Genomic DNA, 22118 nt, shown 5'->3' on the forward strand with positions numbered 1-22118 from the left:
AAGCAAGGTGGGGAGGAAATGGCTTACACATCCATATTGCTGTTTGCTGTTCATATTCAAAGGAACCTGGTTTCTTATAGGAACCCAGGGCCAGCAGCCTAGTGATGGCATCACCCACAGAGGGCTGGGCCCTCCCTCACTGATCACTAACTGAGAAAAAGCCTTATAGCTGGATCTCATGGAGGCATCTTCTCAACTGAGGTTCCCTCCTTTCGGATAACTCCAGCTTGTGTCAAGCTGACACAAGGCCAGCCAGTACAACTGACCCCTTGTCAATTTGACACACAAACACATCACTATTAAGCCGCAACCCTTCCCTTCTTATTCGCCTCCAAGATATCACATTAAAATCATGAATAACTTTAGAAGTCACACAGTCTTTACAAATTCGAACACTTTAAAGTTCTAGTCTCTTTAAAATAGCCAATCTCTTTTAAAATTCAAAGTCTCTTACAGCCATAATCAGATCAAAGCAAAACCAACCTCCAACAGTGTAAGTAACACAGCCTCCAATACCTGGACTCACTCATGATCTTCAGGGCTCCTCCATGGGTCCTGGATTACATCTCTGGCTTGGCCTTCTGAAGGAAACACAGCCTGGCTTCTAAATTTGGGCAGCATCCACTCCACTGCTGCTGTTGTTTTTGGTTGTCATGCCATGGTACTGGGATCTCTAAAATTCTGGGGTCTTCTGTTACAACTGGACTGCAGTTTCATCAATAGCCCCCCATAGCCTCTCTTCCTGGTGCCAAGGCTCAACTTCTGTGCATGACCCCTTCAGTCCTGGGCCTTCAACTGGCCCTGAGGCTGCACCTTCACCAAAAGCCTCTCCTGGCCTCTCACAGTACCAAGCCTCAGCTGCTCTGTGTGACCCCTTCATGCCTTCAAAACCAGTACTACCTGGGTGACTCTTACACATTACCAGATCTGGTTGCCAGCATGAGATCCATCCTCGGCCTGCTCTGGAACACAGCTTCTGTGTGCTGACCCTGAGGAAATACTGCCCAGAAGGTTTCACCTCAGCAATGCTGGTGTCTCCTTAATCACCGCTGAAATCTTAGCTCCAGCTGACCAGCATTGACCCTCCCAAAACGCAAAGGTTTTGCTTCTATGGTGCTGATCGCCTGTTAATCATGACTAATTCCTCAGCCCCAGCTGACCATCAAAGTAGCACTGGCCCCAAAGGAGTCTTCTTTAAGCTTCCTTCTGAAACTTCACAAGCCAGCCCTCCATCGTCTGCACCGCTCTCAACATTCTTATCTTCCAAGCTCCCACAGAACATCCCACTGAGCCCTCGCTCAATGGCTTTTCTAGACTAAAGTTCCAAAGTCCTTCCACAATCCTCCCCAAAACATGGTCAGGGCTGTCACAGCAATACCCCACTCTCCTGGTACCAACTCACCTTAGTTACTGTATTTTTTGGACCATAAGACACACTTTTTTCCTCCCCAAAAGTGTGGGGGGGGGGTGGGGGGGGAATTAGGGTGCGCCTTATGGCCTGGTTGCTGTTTTTCCTTGTTTGACTGCTCTAAAACCTGGGTGCCTTTTATGGTCAGGTGCGTCTTATAGTCTGAAACATATGGTAGAGTTTCTATTGCTGCAAGGAAACACCATGTCCAAAAGGCAAGTTGAGGAGGAAAGGGATTTATTTGGTTTACACTTCCATATGGCTGTTCATCATAGAAGCCAGACAGTAAGCAGCACCCCTCCCTGGCCTCTGCATCAGCTCCTGTCTCCAGGTTCCTGCCCTGTTTGAGTTCCTGTCCTGACTTCCCTTGATGATGAGCAGTGATGTGGAAGTGTAAGCCAAATAACCCGTTTCCTCCCCAGCCCTGGTCACTGACAAACATGATCTGTTGAACATCTTAGAACGTTTATAATCAGATGGGCTCTGCTTCCCGCCACGCCCCCCCCCCCAAGTGGAAGGTTGTGAGATTCAGGAAGGAAGGAGGAAGAGGAAAGAGGGACAGAAATTTCACACGTTGTCCCAGTACCCACATGATCATCTCCTTTTTACCATTCAAATCAACATGGCTCTAACTTGTTAAATTACACATGCCCTAAGCCCAAGAAAACTAAATAATATTTCAAGACTGGGAAATGCCTTTTTATTCCTTGGTGAAGGCACGACCTCATTAATATTAAAATGCACGACCTTCTGGTACCTGACATTACTGACTGTGATAGCTTCAGTCATCTTGGCTCTGCTTCCTGCGATGGTTCTTCGGTTGTCAACTTGACTACATTTGGAATGGCTGAGCACACCCTCCACAGGCAGCCTATATAAAAGACACTGAAGAGGAAGCTTGTTCTCTTTGCCTGCTCACTCTTATTCTGGCTGGCAAGTCCATTCCTTCACTGACATAAAACCTACCCTGAGCCAGGCGTGGTGGCACACGCCTTTAATCCCAGCACGAGGAAGGCAGAGGCAGGCAGATCGCTGTGAGTTCGAGGCCAGCCTGGAAAAACGGGGGGTGGGGTGGGGTGTGGGGGGGAACCTACCCTGAATTCTTTTGATACTGAAGACCAGCTGAGACACGCAGCCCCGTGGACTGAAGAACTGCTGCCCATCCTGTAAGTTCTGTTCCCCTCTAGAGACCCCTCACTAACACACCTCCTCATTCTCAGAGGGTCTCGTTACACATAGGCCATGTTCCAGCGCTTCGCACTGACTCATGGTCGTCTGTCTGCCCGTCCATCTTCCCCACTAGACTTGGAAGCCCTCCAAGGGCCGAAACCACGAGTTCCCATCACTGAAGTTCCCCACTCACTGAACCTCCACATGTGTCACATAGCACTGTGGGTATCACTTACTTCATTTTGCATATAAGAAAGTTGAGGTTGAAGAAGGTTAGGACATTTAATCGACAGCGTCCAGCAATGGGGTAACAGAGCAGTTCACAGCCCAAATGTGTGACTAGCAGCCTCCTAAAATGACCACATCCTCACTCCTGGAAGCTGGGAGTTACATGGAAAGAAGGTCTTTGCAGATTTGATTAAGGATTTTGGGGTGGGCTTCACGTAACCGTAAGAATCCTTTTAAGAGAGTCTGGCAGTCACTGAGGAATCACGGAAGAAGCAAGGACAGAAGTGATAAACAAGGGGCTGTGAGCCAAGAAACACAGATTGCATCTTAAGTCCAAAACAAACAAGAAGGCAGCTTTTCCTTAGAACTTCCAGGAAGAAACCCAGCCAGCCCTGCCAACCCTGTGACCTTGGTTTCTATCTTTGGAACAGGAAGATACCCTCCACTGGGTAGCGTTAAGCTGCAGAGGCCGCAGGGATTGGTTACAGCAGCGACAGGAACTGGGTTCTGCCTCCATGCTACCCTGGCCTGGCATTTACATTCCTGACTCAGGAAAGGCATTCCATCGACAATTGCCAAGTCAATTAATTACAGGAGTGGGGAGGGCAGATCTCACTCCAAAGCCTCTTCTTCCTGCCCCTCCTGAACTTCTGACCAAGATGGGGGAGCACCCCAGGAGCAGTTGGGGTGACAGGTGGTTTCTTATTTCTGACTTGGGTGTACAGCCTAGTTATTACCAGGAGGTTATTCAGTGCCCGTCAGAACGCGTCTGAAGGAATAGCTTTTATGTCAATGACTTAGGGTCGTCTTGCTGATTTCCTACAGCAGTGCATTACACATCACAAGCAACCGGGCTGAAATTATCAGCAGCACTGGCAAGATGATCAGCAGTCACACTTTACAACCTGGGTACTGTACATGATTATGTCGTGGCAATGGAGCAACTAACACAAGGAAACATATCCCGAACGTACACTACCTTCCTTCCGCTTTCCTCGAAACCCTCCTTCCGCTTTCCTCGAAACCACCGCAACCCACTCTTTACTCAGGAAAAACAGCGTTTCCCATAAGTGTATCAATAAAGAGAAAGCTTTCCAAACTGATGACATTAGTATACGTCACTACTTAACTACTTGGAAAACGAACGGGAAACCCAAAAGTTGTTTAGGCTTTCCAATTGGCTTATCGTGCCATGAAAGACTGTTCCTCCTTTTAGTGTTCCTTTCCTCTTGCCAGTTAAAAAATTCCATCTGGTAGAGCACTTGCCTAGCATACATGAAGTCCTGGGTTCAATCCCCAGCACCCCGTGTATTGGGTGTGATGGTCTACACCTATAATCCTTATTCTTAGGATGTGGAGGCAGGAGGATTGGAAGTTTAGGATCATCCTCAGCCACACAGTGAGTTCAGGACCAGCCTGGGCTGCTTAACAGGATCCTGCTCAAAAGAAGGAAAAGAAAGATGGGTCAAAACGACATCTGTTCTTTTTAAGACGATGCACTTCAGAGACAGAACAATGGTTAAGACTCCGCTGAGAACAACCGCTTAGAATGTCATCTCAAAATCGCATCTGAGGTCCATATCAATTTCTAGTTGACAATGAAGATAAAAATAATCCACTGGGTAGACTTAAGTGGAGCCCAGTCCCTGCCCTTCTGGTGCAGTTCTTCCGGCAAGGTGGGCAACTTGAAAGGTATTCTCAGCTTGCCCATTTTGGCAGTTCCCAGCGGTCATGAATTGCTCTAGATCTAGACAAATCACACACACTAAGGTTCTATCAAGACCTTCAGAAACTCAATTTATCTGTGACCTGAGACAGGGTTTTATTGCTTTTCAGATTAACAATTTAAAGTGTTTTGCTTTTCAGCCTCGGGGATATCAGTTTGATGTATGAGGTAAGGAGATTATTAAATCTCCTGCGCCTTCCAAAGATGTAAATTAAGCCACCGCACCTCCCTAGCCACCGTGCCAGTGCAAGCTGGGATTTATTATTGACCTGTCACTCCTGCACGCTCATCGAAACCAGTGGGACCATGATTAATTACTCCTGTTGATTTAAGGCTACTTGTCATCCCACCGTTTTGTGGACAGGATATTACAGAGTCTCCTGATTGTTTTTAAGCAAGACACCGTCCAAACACTGGAGTTTCTGTGGGGCATATCTGTCATTACGTGCGGTGCTATGTCTAACTCTACGTTGCTCTGTATGTTTTCAGTGAAAGTGCACTGTGTGTTGTGCTCCTTTTATTGGTCACATCATCTTGGCTGCCTCTGTTACAATTCAATGTAGGCAAAGCGGTATTTATTAAATTCCCCCTATCTGGCAAGCAGGAAATTTGAATATATTTGTCCATTTCTTCACATAGTATTACCATTGCAGGAGTCATTAAATGAAAAAAAAAAGTATTTCTTTTCACCTTTTTGTACCTAAATACTTTTAAGTATACCTTTTTTTGTTTCTTTGTTTGTTTTGTGTTTTTTGTTTTGTTTTGTTTTTCAAGACAGAAAGCATTGAGGGACTGTAAAGGGCCAAAGCAAGACACTACCAAGGGCACAACACCACTGACCAACTTTCTTCAGCTAAGGTTCACCTTCTGAAGTTTCCAGAACTTTCCAAAACAACACCATCAGCCAAGAACCAAGAGTTTAGCATAAGAGCCTCAGGGAGCGCCCCCAAATATATCAGAATGTGTCTCTAACAAGAAAAAAATTTAAATAACAACTCTTTAATATTTAATCCATGCTCAAATACCACTCATGATCTAAAATGTTTAAATATATATTTTAATATATTATATATGATATAGTAATATATCTTATAATATGATAAATATACATATATTTTAAATTGTATATTATTATTATTAGCTTGGCTTGAACAAAGACCATCAAGTCCACAACAATATTTAGTTGATGTGTCTTTCAGTTACATTTTCCTCCCATCACCAAAATGATGCTCAACAGTTGATTTTTATTCAGGGTACAGTTTGTCCAAACTAGACATGTGGTCTTGGTCACAGAAAACTTATCATGTTTATTTTCAAATGCCCAATAAGGTAACCATGGAATTTATTGTCCTAACACAGACAGTCTTGACTGGATGAGGGTGAGGGTGGGACCAGCAGCAAAAGTCATTAAAGGTAGAGGAGGGTCCCGCCTCTCAATTCACTAGAAAACAGCTAGGAACAACAGCATCCCATCATCACAATGAAAAAAAAAAACCAGACAGATGATAAGTCAACAACTTTTCTTGGCGTAAAGACCAACTCACCTAAGCCTGAGGAGAGAGGCGTGACAGGGAGGCATGGAGGACAAGCCCATCAATCCTCAGGGACACTGTACACTGACGAGGAGGACTCATCTACAGTCTTAACAAGCCAGTAGAGGCGGAGCATGTGGCTACACCTACAGATTCATACCATCCTCAGGCGCCACTCTACAAACAGCACGGCTGGAGTCCTGAGAAAACACGTGTGTAAGAGGGAATAGATGCTAAAGAAGGGCAGGGACCCCGTCCTACCTATGTCTCCTATTCACAGAAGTCCCAGAGGAGTAGAAGTGAAAGGTACCTTCAGGGCAGTGCCGAACACCCACTGGGAAGGAAACAGTTAACACCCTCTACACCTCAGGAAAAGGCAGGCAGCCATGCTTGGCACAGAACTACCACTCCTGAGGGACAAGAGCACCAATATGATCATAGCCTGTGAGATCCTAAGACATGGAGCTCCTCCTCCACCCACCAGCTCTGGATGCAGAATACGATGCATCAGGTAACAGAGCACTGTGCTGAGGGACCTGAGAGAAGCAGGATACAGGCAGCATCTGAATCACCGTGAAGGAAGAAGGCATAAAGCCAAGGGTGGGCTGGACAGTGAGAAGATACCTCTGGGTTGAGAAACTCATATCCACCTGAAATGCAACCTTCTGAGGCAAGATACTAAATACTGGTACACTATAGACAGGAAAGACGGACCCTAAACTTGACTGTCTAGATTGCTTATACCACGCTCTAGACATCCAGGAAATTGTTAAATGTGCTTATTTACAAATATAAAATCCATGTATCCCACTCTATGCTTCCTTATATAATATGTCCATATTCTTTTTAAACAACAAAACCCTGTGGTGTATAATGTACACATCTCAGAAAGCGAACCAATATAATGAAGTCCATATATGTCCTGGCTGGTTTTTTATGTCAACTTGACACAAGTCAGAGTTATCACAGAGAAAGCACCTCAGTTGAGAAAATGCCTCCATGAGATCCAACTATAAGGCATTTTCTCAATTAGTGATCAATCAGGGAGGGCCCAGCCCATGGTGGGTGGAGCCATCCCTGGGCTGGTGGTCCTGGGGTTCTATAAGAAAGCAGGCTGAGCAAGTCAGTAAGCAGCACCCCTCCATGGCCTCTGCATCAGCTCCTGCCTCCAGGTTCCTGCTTGCTTGAGTTCCTGTCCTGACCTCCTCCAATGATGGACTGTGATCTGAAAGTGTTAAGCCAAATAAACCTTTTCCTCTCCAATGCGCTTTTTGATCATGGTGCTTCCTAGCAGCAATAAAAGCCCTAAGGCAATATATGATACTGATTTGGAAACATCAGGCAGGAAGTTATACATTTATAAAAAGTGCCAAAGCCACCTATGAAATAACTGAGAAACACTGGATGTCTGATGGGTGCTTTTGTTAAGACAAAAACTGTATTTTAAAAAACCAAGTGAAGATATTAACTGAAGAATGAACAGTAAAGGATCAAAGAATAAGAGCTGGGGATAAGGCTCAGTGGTACAGAACTGGCCAGGCATGCATAGGCTATGGGTCGATGTTCAGTGTGGGAAAAAAAAAAAATGACAGAACAGAACAGCAATGTTTTTATGACCTGTTATTATTGTCCAAATACCTCATCAACATAAAAAATTCTAGGAAAAGAGAACAAAAGAAAGTAATTAAAATTAATGAAAACAAAAGTCACTGAAAATCGATCACCATAGTTAAAACAATTCACTTAAAGATGAGGAGAAACACACACACACACACACACACACTCAAAATACGGAGATACGCTCAACTCATGAGATGACATCACTTAATTCTATGAACAGAGAAGATTGAGAACCATTCTCGGACGATCTGGCCAAACTGACAAGCGGTCTGAACAGATGAAGCTCTGACAAATGAAGCCCACAGGGAGGTCTGGGGGCTGACGGAGCACTTCCTGCCAGGCACAGCACTCTGGGCTGTTTTCACAGAGCATCTACCAACTTTACAAAGCAGAAGATGCAAGAACTAAGCCTTTGCAAAGCACAGAAAAGGGAGGAGGGGAGGGAGGAGAGGGGAGAGGAGGGGAGGAGAAGGGAAGAGGTGGGGAGGAGAAGGAAAAAGTGGGGCTGGGGAGGAGAAGGGAAGAGATGGGGAGGAAGGAGTCCAAATCATTTTCACAAAGCTCATTTTTACAGTGGTTCTAAAACCAAACGTTGTATTCATGCAAACACAAAAAACGATAGCTGAATTTCACAGATGTTAATGTAACAATATTTATTTTATTTATAAGAATAAACCCACAATCGATCACAATCAAGCAGCAGTTATTCAGAAACATGAATGGTTCCGTATTTGGATATTCGGAAGATGGTTAATCATATTAATAGAACCAAAGAGAAAAATATGTCCATCACCACAGATTTCAGCAGTGGAAATTTTCCTAAAATTAAGAAAGAAACAAAGAAAGAAAGAAAGAAAGAAAGAAAGACCTCTTAGTGAAAATACCTTTTAAATGAAGTAGGGAGTAGGGAGCTAGGTCAGTTGATAAAAGTGTGTGCCTTCCAGGTGTGAAGACTTGAACTCGATCCCTTAAAACTCACGTTTAAAAGGAGCTGGGCATAGCAGCCGGCACGCACAACCACGGCACTGGCGAGGCAGAGGCAGGCCAATCCCTGGACCTTACTGGCCAGCCCAGTCCAGGATAAACTGGCAAGTTGCAATCCAGTGGGAGAGCTAACCTCAAAAAGCGAAACAAACAAAAAGCCCAGGAGGTGGGACAGCATGGTGCATGGTTTCTGAGGAATGACAGCCAAGGCTGACCCTCTGACTTCTACATACATGTGCAAGTAAGTATATCTGCATACATGAACATGCATACACAAAGACACAGTCGGTCAGACACGCACACACACATACACACATATGCTTTTTGGCAGCTGGTACATCAGGGGGGAAAAAAACTTAGCGAGACCATGGAAACTTTTGAAGTCTGTACATTTCCATGAGAGCACAAAGACATCAGATATTATTTTATGTTTGATGGCTAAACTTTTGTCGCAAAAGCTGTAGTAAGTAAAACAGCTGACGTCCTAGCATGTGCTTAAGGGGCGTGGGCATTTTGATGCACCTTTGTAAAGCCTTGACTCTAGATGGCTCGCCTTGAACACTCCTGGGTGCCGGCTGTAGAGCGCAGGTCCTCTGTTCACACGGCAGCCTAACTTATTAACTGAGCATCTCCTCATGCCCCTCTCCACAAGTTATGCATTTTCATAGGACAGACCAACCTCAGTATCTCCTCAGACTTGAGTGCTTGGCAGACATTTCCTCAAAAGTGGATAAAGCGAGCTGTCATTTTAAAGAAAGTGTCAGCATTTGTTGCCATGATAACAGTCTGAGCGTCAAGTGAAAAGGAGAGTTTTAAAAAAACTAATGTGCCATCTGCAAGCACTACTTAGATTTTTCTGATGAGATCAGTGGTGACTGTTTGAAAATGAAAATTTTGATAGTGTAAAATTAAATATGTCAACAGTTGCGAGCTCTGCATCACTCAGTAAACCAGTATTTTCAAGATGACAAATTCGATGTTTAAAAATAAAAATCACACATGGGTAAATGATCCGTCCAAAGTGTGAGGTAGACAAGTAGATTTCAGAGTAGCAGCATGAAAAACATCCCTTAACCATCACAGATTCATTTCAACAAAGACTTCAGAAGCTGCCACCCGTCAAGCTTTGATGCAGCGAAGACTAGCCATGATGACCTAAAAAACACTATTAGAATCACACCTGCTCTCCCAACCTGGTCTGTTGGGACAAGCCTGTACTCCCAGTTACTCAGGAGGCTGAGGCAGGAAGATCAAAAGTGGCAGGGTGCTTGCACTGCAGGTACTAAGTCCTGGGCTCCATGCTCAGCAAACAAACACACACACACACACACACACACACACACACACACACACACTTATGCCTCACTCTGCAACTATATATATTATGTAAGGGTATTTGGTTCTGTGGTGTGTGTGTGTGTGTGTGTGTGTGTGTGTGTGTGTGTGTGTGTGTGTGTGTGTACTATATGCATGCCTGGTGCCTATATAGGTCAGAAGAGGGTGTCAGATCTCCTCTATTTGGAGTTGCAGACTCTTGAGCTGCCGGGTAGATGCCGAGAACTGAACCTGGGTCCTCCACAGGAGCAACACATACTCTTAACCGCTGAGCCACCTCCCCAAGCCCTGTGAGGATGTTTTTAATAATATGTATTCATGTTGGAAGGAGCGGGGTATATGAGGAGGGCATAACTTTGGGCGTGAGACTCGGGAACGCTGAGACAGGCTCCCTTGTTGATCTGGTTCTCCCCAATTAGGCTGGACTGGCTAGCCGGCCCTAGGGATTTTCGTATATCCTCCTCCCCAGTGCTGGGATTGCAACCACTCTGGGACATGCATTTTAAGCGAGTTCTGAAGATCAAATTAAAGTGATACCAAGTGAATCATGCCCCCACCCCTACCCCGAAGGACATTTCTGAAACAATGTATTGCAACAGATTCAGTGTGATGTCAGATGAAAGTCTAGCTGCCAAGTTTTATATTTTATTTTGAATGTAGAGCAGCTCTTTGTTTACACCTCCAAACCAAAATTGGACCATTTGGGCATCAAAAATGTGTAGGGGCTAGTGAGGCAGCTCATCAGTTAAGAGCACCTGCTGCCCTTGCAGAGGCCCTGGGTTCAGTTCCCAGCACCCCACACAGAGGCTCATAAGCACCTTCCTCTGGCTTCTGAGGGCATCAGGCATTGCACACGGGGCACATATATGTGTGCAGGTAAACACTCTATACACTTAGAGTGAAAACAAATCTTTTAAAAAGTAATAATGCAATTGATTTAAAACAAACCACTTACGCATCAAAAGTAATAGCTGTAATTGACTAAAATATAACCAATATATAATTGTCCACAAGCCCCTAGATAAGAACCACAACCACAAAGACAGTAAACTGTTGTTCTGAAATCACAGGAATTTTAAACCATAACCTTAAACTATTGCTATAATATTGAATATTAAATATTAAATATCCACTAACAGAGTTGCACTTGACATAAAGGGATCACGAATTATACTTCACCGTCTTTTAATAGTCCCTAGGAAAAGACAATGATCAAGACCTTAAGAAAATTACAGACACATCAAGGGTACCGTCTATGAGTGTACAATCTACAAGTGAACGGCAGCGGGTGGGCTTCTAATATCTGCAGTTGAGCACAAGGAAACGTTTAGCATGCTTGCCTTCACATACAGCTGCTACCTGATGAAGGACGCCTGCATCCATATGCCTAATGTCGCACCGCTATATTATGGTAGTATAATTTTCACTTTTTGTATTGGCTCAAAATAAAGTGTTAAAAGATATTTAATGACAAGAGGATGAAAAACACACATCAGAAGTTCAAGATGCAAAGTAACTCATCTCATGTTATTGCAACTTAATCTTAAAAACAAAACTAATAATACACAACCTGAGTTATCTATATGTAGTAGCAGGCTCTTAAAAAATTTAAAACATTTACTGTCCTATTTTCAGTATGGAATGATTTTGAGATATCTTTGGTGTGCTTTATTAAGATAGTGTCTTTTCCTGTAGCTGAGGCTGTCTTTAGATTTGTTGAAGTCCTTCTGCCTCTGCTTCCCAAGTGTGTGGCTTACAGGCACACAATACCTCACTTAACTCTTATCTCAGTATGGATTTTGTTTTGTTTTTCAAGACAGGGTTTCTCTGTGTAGCCTTGGCTGTCCTGGACTCACTTTGTAGACCAGGCTGGCCTCGAACTCACAGAGATCCGCCTGCCTCTGCCTCCCCAAATGCTGGGAATAAAGGTGTGTGCCACCACACCCATCTGAAATATATATATATATATATTTAAGGGAAATCTATTATCAATAAATTGGCCCTTACATTAACTATATAGGAAAAATAAACATGGATTCCTTCAGTGTGTGCACACACTGGTGCTTATGCAGGGCGGACAGTCCCAAGAGTCATTTCTCCAGAACTGTCCACCTCATTCTTCTTGAAGCCGGGGTTCTCACTGGCCTGGGAGCTCACCCAATAGGCTAGGCTGACTCGGCAGCAAGCCCAGCAATCTCCCTGACTCTTCCTCCCCAGTGCCTTGAGTACATGCCTCACTGCCACCTTCTAACACGGATTCTGGGAATCAAACCGGGTCACACTGGCAAAGCAAGAACCTCACCAACAGAACTATCTCCTGCCTTTCTCTCCAGCCCAACTGCAGCGTTCAAAGATGAACATCGGGGAGTGTTTGTCTGGGCTTACAGTTCCAGAAGTGTCCATTGCCATTACAGTGGGGATGTGGGGCATCAAGCAAGCATGGCTGTTGGAGCCTCAGGCTGAGCGCTTACACCTATGGCAAGCAGGAAGCAGAGGGCAAATTGGGAGAGGCATGTTTCTGAGACCTCAGAGCCCCCCACCCACCCACCCCCTACCAACCCCCCCTCCCCCCCGGCCAGTGACAGCCTTTCTCTAGCAAGGCCACACTTCCTAGGCCTCCCCTAAAGGCACCATTACCTGGGAATCAATGATCAAGGCCAGAGCCTATGGGGGACGGTCTCCTTCACACCCCACGACATGCTAAGAATTAGAGAGACTATTTTAACACATTCAATATTCTATAGACAGCAACTAAACACAACACTCCCATCAAGTCCCTAGTAGGAAATGAAGTCCCTCCTGAAACAATCTCAGACTTCTCACTGCCGGGCCATGCTCCCCTACTCAGGCCCCTAAAGTGTACAAATTCTCTCCTGATGATTTTCATGAATGTGAATGAAAAGAAATGAATCATTAACTCCCAGCCAAACTTTCCTTCAAAAGTTTCCAACTTACTTTACTTCAACTCTCCTTATGTTTATTTTTTAATGGAATGAACACAAAATACACGTGCTTAAGATTTTATTTGTAAATTATACTAGAACTCAAAAGTAGCAAAGAGCATAAAAAATTATTTATTAACCAAATACATGACAAAATACTTCTATGTTTTAAGTAACAAAAATATCTAAAAATTAATGCTTACCTTATAAAACTTCAAAGCAATGAACAATTAACAGGTTTCCAGAAAAGATCATTATATTATCTAATATATATTATACTCAAAGAAATCAAATATAATTAATAAAATAACCATTTCGTGGATAATCTTGGTAAAGTGCTATTTTCATACTGGAAAAAAAAAAAGTAAAGATTCAAAATCTGCTTAGCCATCATTCTGAAGTGTCACATTTTCCTTCGGTATCCTATGATCATCACACCCCTACACAGCCCACACACTGTACACAAAGCCTATGATCATCACACCCCTACGCAGCCCACACACTGTACACAAAGCCTATGATCATCACACCCCTACGCAGCCCACACACTGTACACAAAGCCTATGATCATCACACCCCTACGTAGCCCACACACTGTACACAAAGCCTATGATCATCACACCCCTACGCAGCCCACACACTGTACACAAAGCCTATGATCATCACACCCCTACGTAGCCCACACACTGTACACAAAGCCTATGATCATCACACCCCTACGCAGCCCACACACTGTACACAAAGCCTATGATCATCACACCCCTACGCAGCCCACACACTGTACACAAAGCCTATGATCATCACACCCCTACGCAGCCCACACACTGTACACAAAGCCTATGATCATCACACCCCTACGTAGCCCACACACTGTACACGAAGCCTATGATCATCACACCCCTACACAGCCCACACACTGTACACGAAGCCTATGATCATCACACCCCTATGTGGTCCACACACTGTACACGAAGCCTATGATCATCACACCCCTACGTAGCCCACACACTGTACACGAAGCCTATGATCATCACACCCCTACTCAGCCCACACACTGTACACGAAGCCTATGATCATCACACCCCTACACAGCCCACACACTGTACACGAAGCCTATGATCATCACACCCCTACGTAGCCCACACACTGTACACGAAGCCTATGATCATCACACCCCTACGTAGCCCACACACTGTACACAAAGCCTATGATCATCACACCCCTACACAGCCCACACACTGTACACGAAGCCTATGATCATCACACCCCTACACAGCCCACACACTGTACACGAAGCCTATGATCATCACACCCCTACACAGCCCACACACTGTACACGAAGCCTATGATCATCACACCCCTACACAGCCCACACACTGTACACGAAGCCTATGATCATCACACCCCTACACAGCCCACACACTGTACACGAAGCCTATGATCATCACACCCCTACTCAGCCCACACACTGTACACGAAGCCTATGATCATCACACCCCTACACAGCCCACACACTGTACACGAAGCCTATGATCATCACACCCCTACACAGCCCACACACTGTACACGAAGCCTATGATCATCACACCCCTATGTAGCCCACACACTGTACACAAAGCCTATGATCATCACACCCCTACGTAGCCCACACACTGTACACGAAGCCTTAAGACCCAACCATCTTTCCAGTCATTGTTTCCTGGACATCAAAAATGGCAACATTGCTGAAGGAAGATTGAGGACTAGACACAATTTTTTACTGTACAGGAAGACCTTTGGCTTTGCTTAAAGCTGTCCTTTCTTATGAGGTGGATAGCTATGGCTAGTAAAACAGTCACACAAGAAAATCTGTATTTCGCTTCAAGCAAAAGAAAATCAAGCCACCAATCTAAGGCAATGAAAAGTACATACCAAGCAATCTGGTTAAAGATCCCTGAAGTCCACAATGGTGCATCAAGTGCTCCCAAGTACACAGTGATACCAAGCAGTGTGACTCACCTCCTTCCATTGATAACCCAACACTCATTAACATCACCCAATGGAAGGAGGCAGTTGAGGGGGGAGTCTGAAGGAAGGGCAACTCAACTACTTATGCAAACACATGTGTAGTCACCCTGAGCACATAGAGATGTCACACCATTAGCCGATACCATGGGTGCACGGTTCCTACCACAGTAACTCTGTGCCTGAGTCATATATCTTTCAGATCAGAAAAGGCTGTGACGTTCTGTAATTAATGTCCTTTTATACAAAAATTGGCATTTCTCTAAAATGAAAACGATTAAATAAATAGAGAGGGCAGGCAAATTGAAACCAGAAACAGTAAGTCACAAACCTATATCTCATCAATGAGATGTTCAACTTTATAACTCAAGGCTGCTGATGACTTTGTCTCTCTCTCCTTGAATAATCAAATGTAAATGCCTTTTAGCAATGGCAGTGTTCAAATCCCACAAGAAGTCAAGCATTGTCCCCTGAAGGAGCACCTCCATTGGTACAAACTGCAGCACCTGCTGGGCTGCATTAGAGCAGAGCAAAGCCCTCAGCAACTCCTTAACATTCTGCAGATACTGGAAAACCGGATCTGGAAGGTTCTGATAACCAATGCACAGCAGGACAGCACAGGTCCTGAGGGGCTCAGAGGACGTGGGACAAGAAAATGTGACAAATCTGAAACAGCTGTGGAGGACAAAGATCAAGCCAGCCATAAATCTTGTTAAGCAAGAAAGTACAGGCAAAACCATCACATCCCCTGCATGGAGCTCCCTCAGGGACTGCAGGAGGCAGTCCAGAAACAAATGCTGGTATGCTGGGTCACCATCATGAAGCAATGAAGAGCTGAAAGTCATGAGCTCCACGGATTCCAGAAGCTGGACCTCCAGGGCCGTGTGCATTTTGAAATCGCGGACAGTAGGCGAACCCACAAGCAGGCACTTTGTTGGGTTGCTGGGTTCTACAGCCTGCGTGTCCTGAAGGCACTTGGCAAGGCTAAGCAACTCGGACAGTATCAATTCTTCCGAGAAAATGTGACAACAGCAGTACTGCTGCTTGGGAGTGAACTTGGAATCCGAACCCAAAGCTTCTCCTAAGGACTTTTCAATGGCTTCATTAAGAGTCTTTAAAATATCACCGTCGCAGAAAGGAGAACACTTCACCTTGGGTAGTTTCTTTCCTTCTAAAATCTGCCATAAGTGGCACTCAAGATTGGAAGCTGTCCCTTCTAAGAGGGAATTTTGCCCAGGATGATAGACAGCGTGCTCCTCTACCCAACTATTGAAGTACCCTTTGGCTACTTTATCTTTCCATGAAAGGGTTTCCAGCATCTTCCGCTCATTGTAGGTTTTAAAATACTTGTTCCTCTGTCCAAACCATTTCGTGTTTGTACTACAACCAATATTGGATCTTTTAACAAGCCAGTGATTTCTAGAAAGAGGCTTCAGTTGAAATTTTTGCATAAAATATTGTACTGCACAATCCCTTAAATTATTCAATTTTTCCTGTTCCCCCTTTCCCATGCACTCAAATAGACGGATGTTCTCAGAAATAGTCTCTAACTGGAATCTGTGAAAGAATGTACAGCATTCTTTGTGTCGCTCAAAAAAAGATTTGGGGATCACATGATGGGGAAACAGCGCTTTCCTGGTCATCTCAGTGCCAAAATTCGCCTCCATCCTAGATAACAAAGGCTGAACCGCCTCTCTTCCCTTATAGCAGAGACACACGACATAGACTTCCGAGTTCCCCGCCTTGCTAGTGGCAGGTTTGAAAACATGGACTTGGTCAAAGGAGCAATTTAGCAGGTACATGAGGTTTACAGAGCAATGTTCAAACAATGTAAACATCTTTAGAACAAACGAGCCACCACTTCCAAGAGTGGTCAGAGCAGTGACGACTTCACAGTAATGCAGAGAAGAGACTAAAGCCTCCTGTTCACCCGGGTTTCCTTGGCAATCGAAGCTCCCATCGGCAGTGACCAAGTGAACGGCAGGCATGCTGCTGAGGAGATCCTGAAGGCCCGTCAGGTATTTCAGGGTCATGATATCACCAGTGTTATCTGGGCCGAAGTACCACTGGTGCAAGGTATTTGCAATCAGCCGGTCGTCCATAATCATCCTGAGATTGTCGTTTGCTTCGTGGTATGGGTTCAGGGTATTAGCTACCCAACTCCATTCACAGGGGAAGCGGTGGGATTTTAAGTAATGGTTGAGGCTGGCTATGAAAGCCCCTGGAGCTTCACATAGGTGCAGAGAAGTCAGCCTTCCATCCTGAAAAGCTTCCTGTGGGATAAGCGGGAAACTGCCCAGAATCTCCTGGAATTTGCACCAGGCTTGTGTGCAGAGTTCCGCGTTCACAGCCCTTTTCACGTGAGAAATGATTTTTCCTGCCTTGTTGGTGAAAGCCGTGTGCCTGTGCCATTCATCCAGCCTCTTGTCGCTCAAGAGGCTCTTCACCGCGTTCAGGGAGCTCTTCAAGTCGAGAAAGGCACTGAGCTCTGTGTGGTCACAGGTGAAAACCTCAGTGGGAGCTGGTAGCCGCCACTCGCTGTCAAGGGGCTTACAGTATGAGAAGTTCTTGGCAAACAGCTCAAAAACGTCAGTGAGGACCTCTGTGCTGAAGGTCTCAGAACCCGCTGACTGCTGCACTGGCAGCTTCCTGCGCTTGCTCATTTTCAAACCAAGTTAAAATCTGGGGAAGAGAAAGAGAAAGTTACGTGAATCAACTTTCGATGGGGTGAAATGGCATTAGAGTAAATCACACTTCAACAGCTCCAGGACTGGGTGAAGGCTGCCGTCAGCACACTGTTAATAAGGCAAAGTAACGTGAAACAAAGGGAAAGGCCTCACAGCCTGTCAGCCCTAGGCTCAAATTCCAGCTCTGCTCCTTAAGTTCAAACAGCAGCCTGGAAAATTGACTTTTTACTCTGGGATTCAATGTTTTTTCTTATTTAAAGATACTGATCGTTTTTTTTTTTTTTTAAGAGGTGGCACATAACAGAATATTTAGCAGCAAGTGTCAGCTCTTGCCACAGCAAAACGTAACACAGGTGGCTGGCTCTAAACACGTGTACACACTTCAGTTTCACCCTGGAACATGACCTCAGATCAGGCTCTAACACACAGCACCCTTTCAGCACTTTTAACTGCCCTCATAATCCACCTCCTTTCCTGCACCACACACCTAGAGGGTGTCTGCTACACCTGAGCCTGGCCTGGTCAAGCCTCTCTACTGTCAGCAACTTACCCACGTACAAAAGTTGCTTTACGCACTTTGTGCACATTCCACCGAGACCGGTACCCTGGCGGCACCAATCGTCAACGTAAGCTGCCACCTACCATTCATAGCTACAGTTTGGATCTGAGATGCTGCCCAAAGACCCTTGTGTGAAAGTTCATGTTGCTGCTGGGAGGTGGGGAAACCTTTAAGAGGCGGAGCCTAGTGGAAGGAAGCTTAGTGAGTGGCTACTGGGACCCCTGCCCCTTCCACCCTTTCCCCTTTGCTTCCTGGCTGCCACGAGGTGAACAGCCCTTTTCCTCCATGGACTGTCCACCATGGCTCCACCTGCCTTGCCACAGGGCCAAAGGCAATGAGCCAACTGACCACCAGCTGAAACTGCTCAAACTGTAAGCCAAAATAAACCTTTCTCCTAGTAAACCATTTATCAAAAGTGTTTTGTCACATCAATGGGAAGTTAACCAATGTATACATTATGCTGTTTGTACACTAAATTATACTCAAATCATTGGCCTTCTTGGTGATGCTGAAAGTGTCCAATATTTTCCCTGGTATAATATCTCTTCAGATTCCTGCCTCCCACATGCTTTGTTAAGAGAAGCCTATGCCTGTACTGTAAAATCTATTTCTCCTGTCACTAAAACAGATGTCAAAAACAAGACTTTAAACTCGAAGAAAAATCTGTCCTGAACAGAACTGCAGTCACTCTACGTGCTATATTTCAATGCTGCCCAGCAGGCTGACGAGATGGCTCAGTGGTCACAGACACTTGCCACCAGGCCTGCAAGTATACCCACAAAATAAATAAATGTAAAAACAAAACAAACAAGAAACAAAACAAAAACAAAAACCAAAAAACCAAACCAAAACAAAACAAAAAACCCCAACCCTACTACCTAGAAGATTCTATCTTGTAGAGAGAGAAAGACGGCATGCACTCATGGCATTCTTGGAAAAGCTCCACATTTCAGCACATGGAGCCCTGAGTGTGTGTGACATGGCACCTGCCCATGAATCGGGCCGCTGCTCAATTTTTCAGATCATGTTCTGCACTGACGACGTCATAGTCAATTCATTCAATAAATGGTTAGACATAATTTGTTAGACATAAAAAAAAAAATTGGCAACTAAATCACCATCCCACAAAAAGGAGACATTTCAAGATAAAAATTATGAGTCAGGCTTGTTTCTTTGTATGCTGAGAAAAATAAGTTTAAAAGAAGTCAAAAATGAGAAATAAATGTTAGCTGTGACCACACATGTGACTTCATGATAGTGAGTGTTCTCTTGGTCGTGTCCTTTTAGCATACCTTTCTGTCCCTTTTCATCCTGTATTTTATCCTGTGCTCATCTGGTCTACAAGTCTGTAAGCTCATTAAAGCAACAGGTTTCTGTTTGTTTGTTTGTTTTCAAGACAGGGTTTCTGTGTAGCCTTAGCTATCCTGGACTCACTTTGTAGACCAGGCTGGCCTTGAACCCATATCGATCCGCCTGCCTCTGCTTCCTGAATGCTGGGAGCAAAGGCATGCGCCACCACCACACCCAGCTTGCAACAGGTATCTTTTTAGTCATCTCGTTTGCCACAAACATTCATCAGCATCATCTAACAGTTACAAAATGCATTTAGAAAAGCATCTAAAGGAAGACAAAAATAGCGTATTTCTGCATGCACAAAAATTCAAAGTAGGGCCAAATAAAAATTTACTACAACAAGCTCATCTGTCTTGATTCAAGCTGTGCTTACTGGGAAGCACAGCTCCACTTAGATCTCAAATATATTCTATTTTGGAAAAAGTCTTTTAGTCATTAACTTCACATACTAATTAGTGGCTGTGGTTAAGCTGTGAAATCTTACCGAAATTAAGTAGATAATTACCTTCACTCGCAAACAACTAAATGGATTCGAATACTCCACTGTTCCTGACGTACTTGTCAGCGGATTCTTATCCTTCCCCGCCCCCACCGCCCTTCCACTCCGGTCACACATGCCTTCCCTGCTGTTCACTGATGACCCAGGCACATTCCACATTCAAACACCTCCCCCAATAATAAGAGGTGATCTCTATCTGGACTTTACTTCCCCAAGTATCTATACATTTCATTCCCCCAGCTCCTTCTAGAATTTGCTCAAAGGCAGTTTACTGTATGAAGCCCTACCCTAACAAACTTATTTTTAAATTGCATCTCGGGTTCCCAATGTCTCTTATTTTCTTCCATGCGTTCTAACTTATCATTTATTTATCCTATGTTTCCTGTTTGTGATTTGTCTCCCTCCAAACGAGAATGTAAGCTCAGCAGGAGCTCTTTTCATTTTTTTTTTTTTAAATTTTTCTTACTTTCGTGTCATCCCAAAAGGTTCCTACAGTAGCTAGTGGACAGTGAAGCAGACAAGTATTAACTGGGTAAATGAACAAAAATTACACTTAGCCCAAAAAAACCACAGCTATGAACAGAGTAATGCACTTCAATTTCACTCCACTTCAATGCACTTTTTTTAAAAAATGTTTTTAATGAAAAGCATGTCATTTCCAAACTACACGAGTTGATTTTCCCAGTATGGAGCCTCAGTGCCTTTCATTAAGCATTCCACGCATTAGCATTTATGGCATCATAGCTCTGTGAAGTGAATCAATTACCACCTGTATTATATTGCAGGCTTCGGGAATAAGTCTGGTAGCTTCCTGTCTAAAGCAACAAAGGAAAAGTTTGTAAAGTTCGTGAGCCCCACACCACAGTCGTTAAGTTCTCAACAGCTGTTAGGTCTAAATGAGCACCAGGGAGTACTATCAGTGTTGCCGCCAACTCTTCCTAGGAAGTGAAAACACTAGGGTACGTGCACTGCTCACACCGCGCCCGGGACAGCCACCATCCCACTTGCTCTAGGCAACCCGACTGGAGCAGCCCCGCCCCCCCCCCCCCCCCCCCCGGTCCGCAGCGCGGCGGCCGGGGGCTGTCACTCACCGAGAAGCCGAGTCTGCATTGCTTCAGCCCACGCCCACCAGCGCCGCAAGGACAAGAGCGGCGGCACTTCACCGGCGGTCCTCACGACAGAGAGCCATGCTCCACTTCCGTTCCCGGGAACAGCTTCCGGGGGTGGAGACTCCTCTACGTAGTAAGCAACAGGAGAGCTCCTAGATGACGGCCCGGACCTGCGCGCACGCGCAACTGGAGCCACCTCCAGGCCGCGCCCCCACCGGCTTCAAGACTCCCACAGCCGCACCGCGCAGGCGCTCTCCAGGAGTCCAGGCACCGCTGAGGATGGCAATTTGATCAACTGAGGTTTTGTGCTGAGAAAAGCTTCCTTGTCCACGGGTCGCCATGGCAACGAAACTGGGCTTTGGAACCTGAAGATTTATCCAGGCTATGGGCAGATGCTAATTCCTAGTAGACGCTGCATTAATATTGGAGCTCAAAAGATAAAGAGTTCAAAGCGGAATAAAGAAACGAACCGACGAGATAGTATCATCACTTAATGTGTTTTACATATTAACGAGCCAAAACAACAACAACAACAACAACAACAACAACAACAACAACACACCTGGTGTGGTGGTGCAAGCCTTTGATGCCAGATCTCAAGATCCAGAAGCAGATCTCTGAGTTTGAGGCCATCTTGGTCTATATAGAGAGTTGCAGGCCAGCCAAGACTACCAGAGGAGGGTCTCTCAGCGGCCTGGAACTCCCCAGGTTGCTAAGACTATCCAGCCAGTCACAAGTATCCACCTGCCTCCACCTCTCTAAATACGGAATTACATATACAGGCCACTACGTGAGGCTTTTTTTTTTTTCCTCTTGTTTTTAAACCGGGCAGGGTTGTGTGGAGGGTAGAGCAAAACTCACGTCTTCCTGCTTACAGGGCCAACTACCGTTTGAGTCATCTCCCCGGGCCTTACTTTAGCAGCAGGAACAAGTTTTCCTTTGTATTTCTATTTTTTGAGATA

At 45.0% G+C, this 22118-nt stretch overlaps 1 protein-coding gene across 1 annotated transcript; it reads right to left on the reverse strand.

The window, feature by feature from the left end:
* Positions 1-13009: 13009 nt before the first annotated feature.
* CMTR2 (cap methyltransferase 2) lies at positions 13010-21327 on the reverse strand. The gene is made up of 2 exons (XM_084755802.1): positions 21139-21327; positions 13010-17631 (listed from the first exon to the last, which is right to left on the reverse strand). The coding sequence occupies exon 2, from the start codon at positions 17610-17612 to the stop codon at positions 15309-15311; it is 2304 nt and encodes a 767-aa protein (XP_084611928.1). The 5' UTR covers positions 17613-17631; positions 21139-21327; the 3' UTR covers positions 13010-15308.
* Positions 21328-22118: the final 791 nt, after the last annotated feature.

This window comes from Acomys minous (assembly GCF_964271855.1).
Source record: "Acomys minous genome assembly, chromosome: 14".
Classification (NCBI taxonomy): domain Eukaryota; kingdom Metazoa; phylum Chordata; class Mammalia; order Rodentia; family Muridae; genus Acomys; species Acomys minous.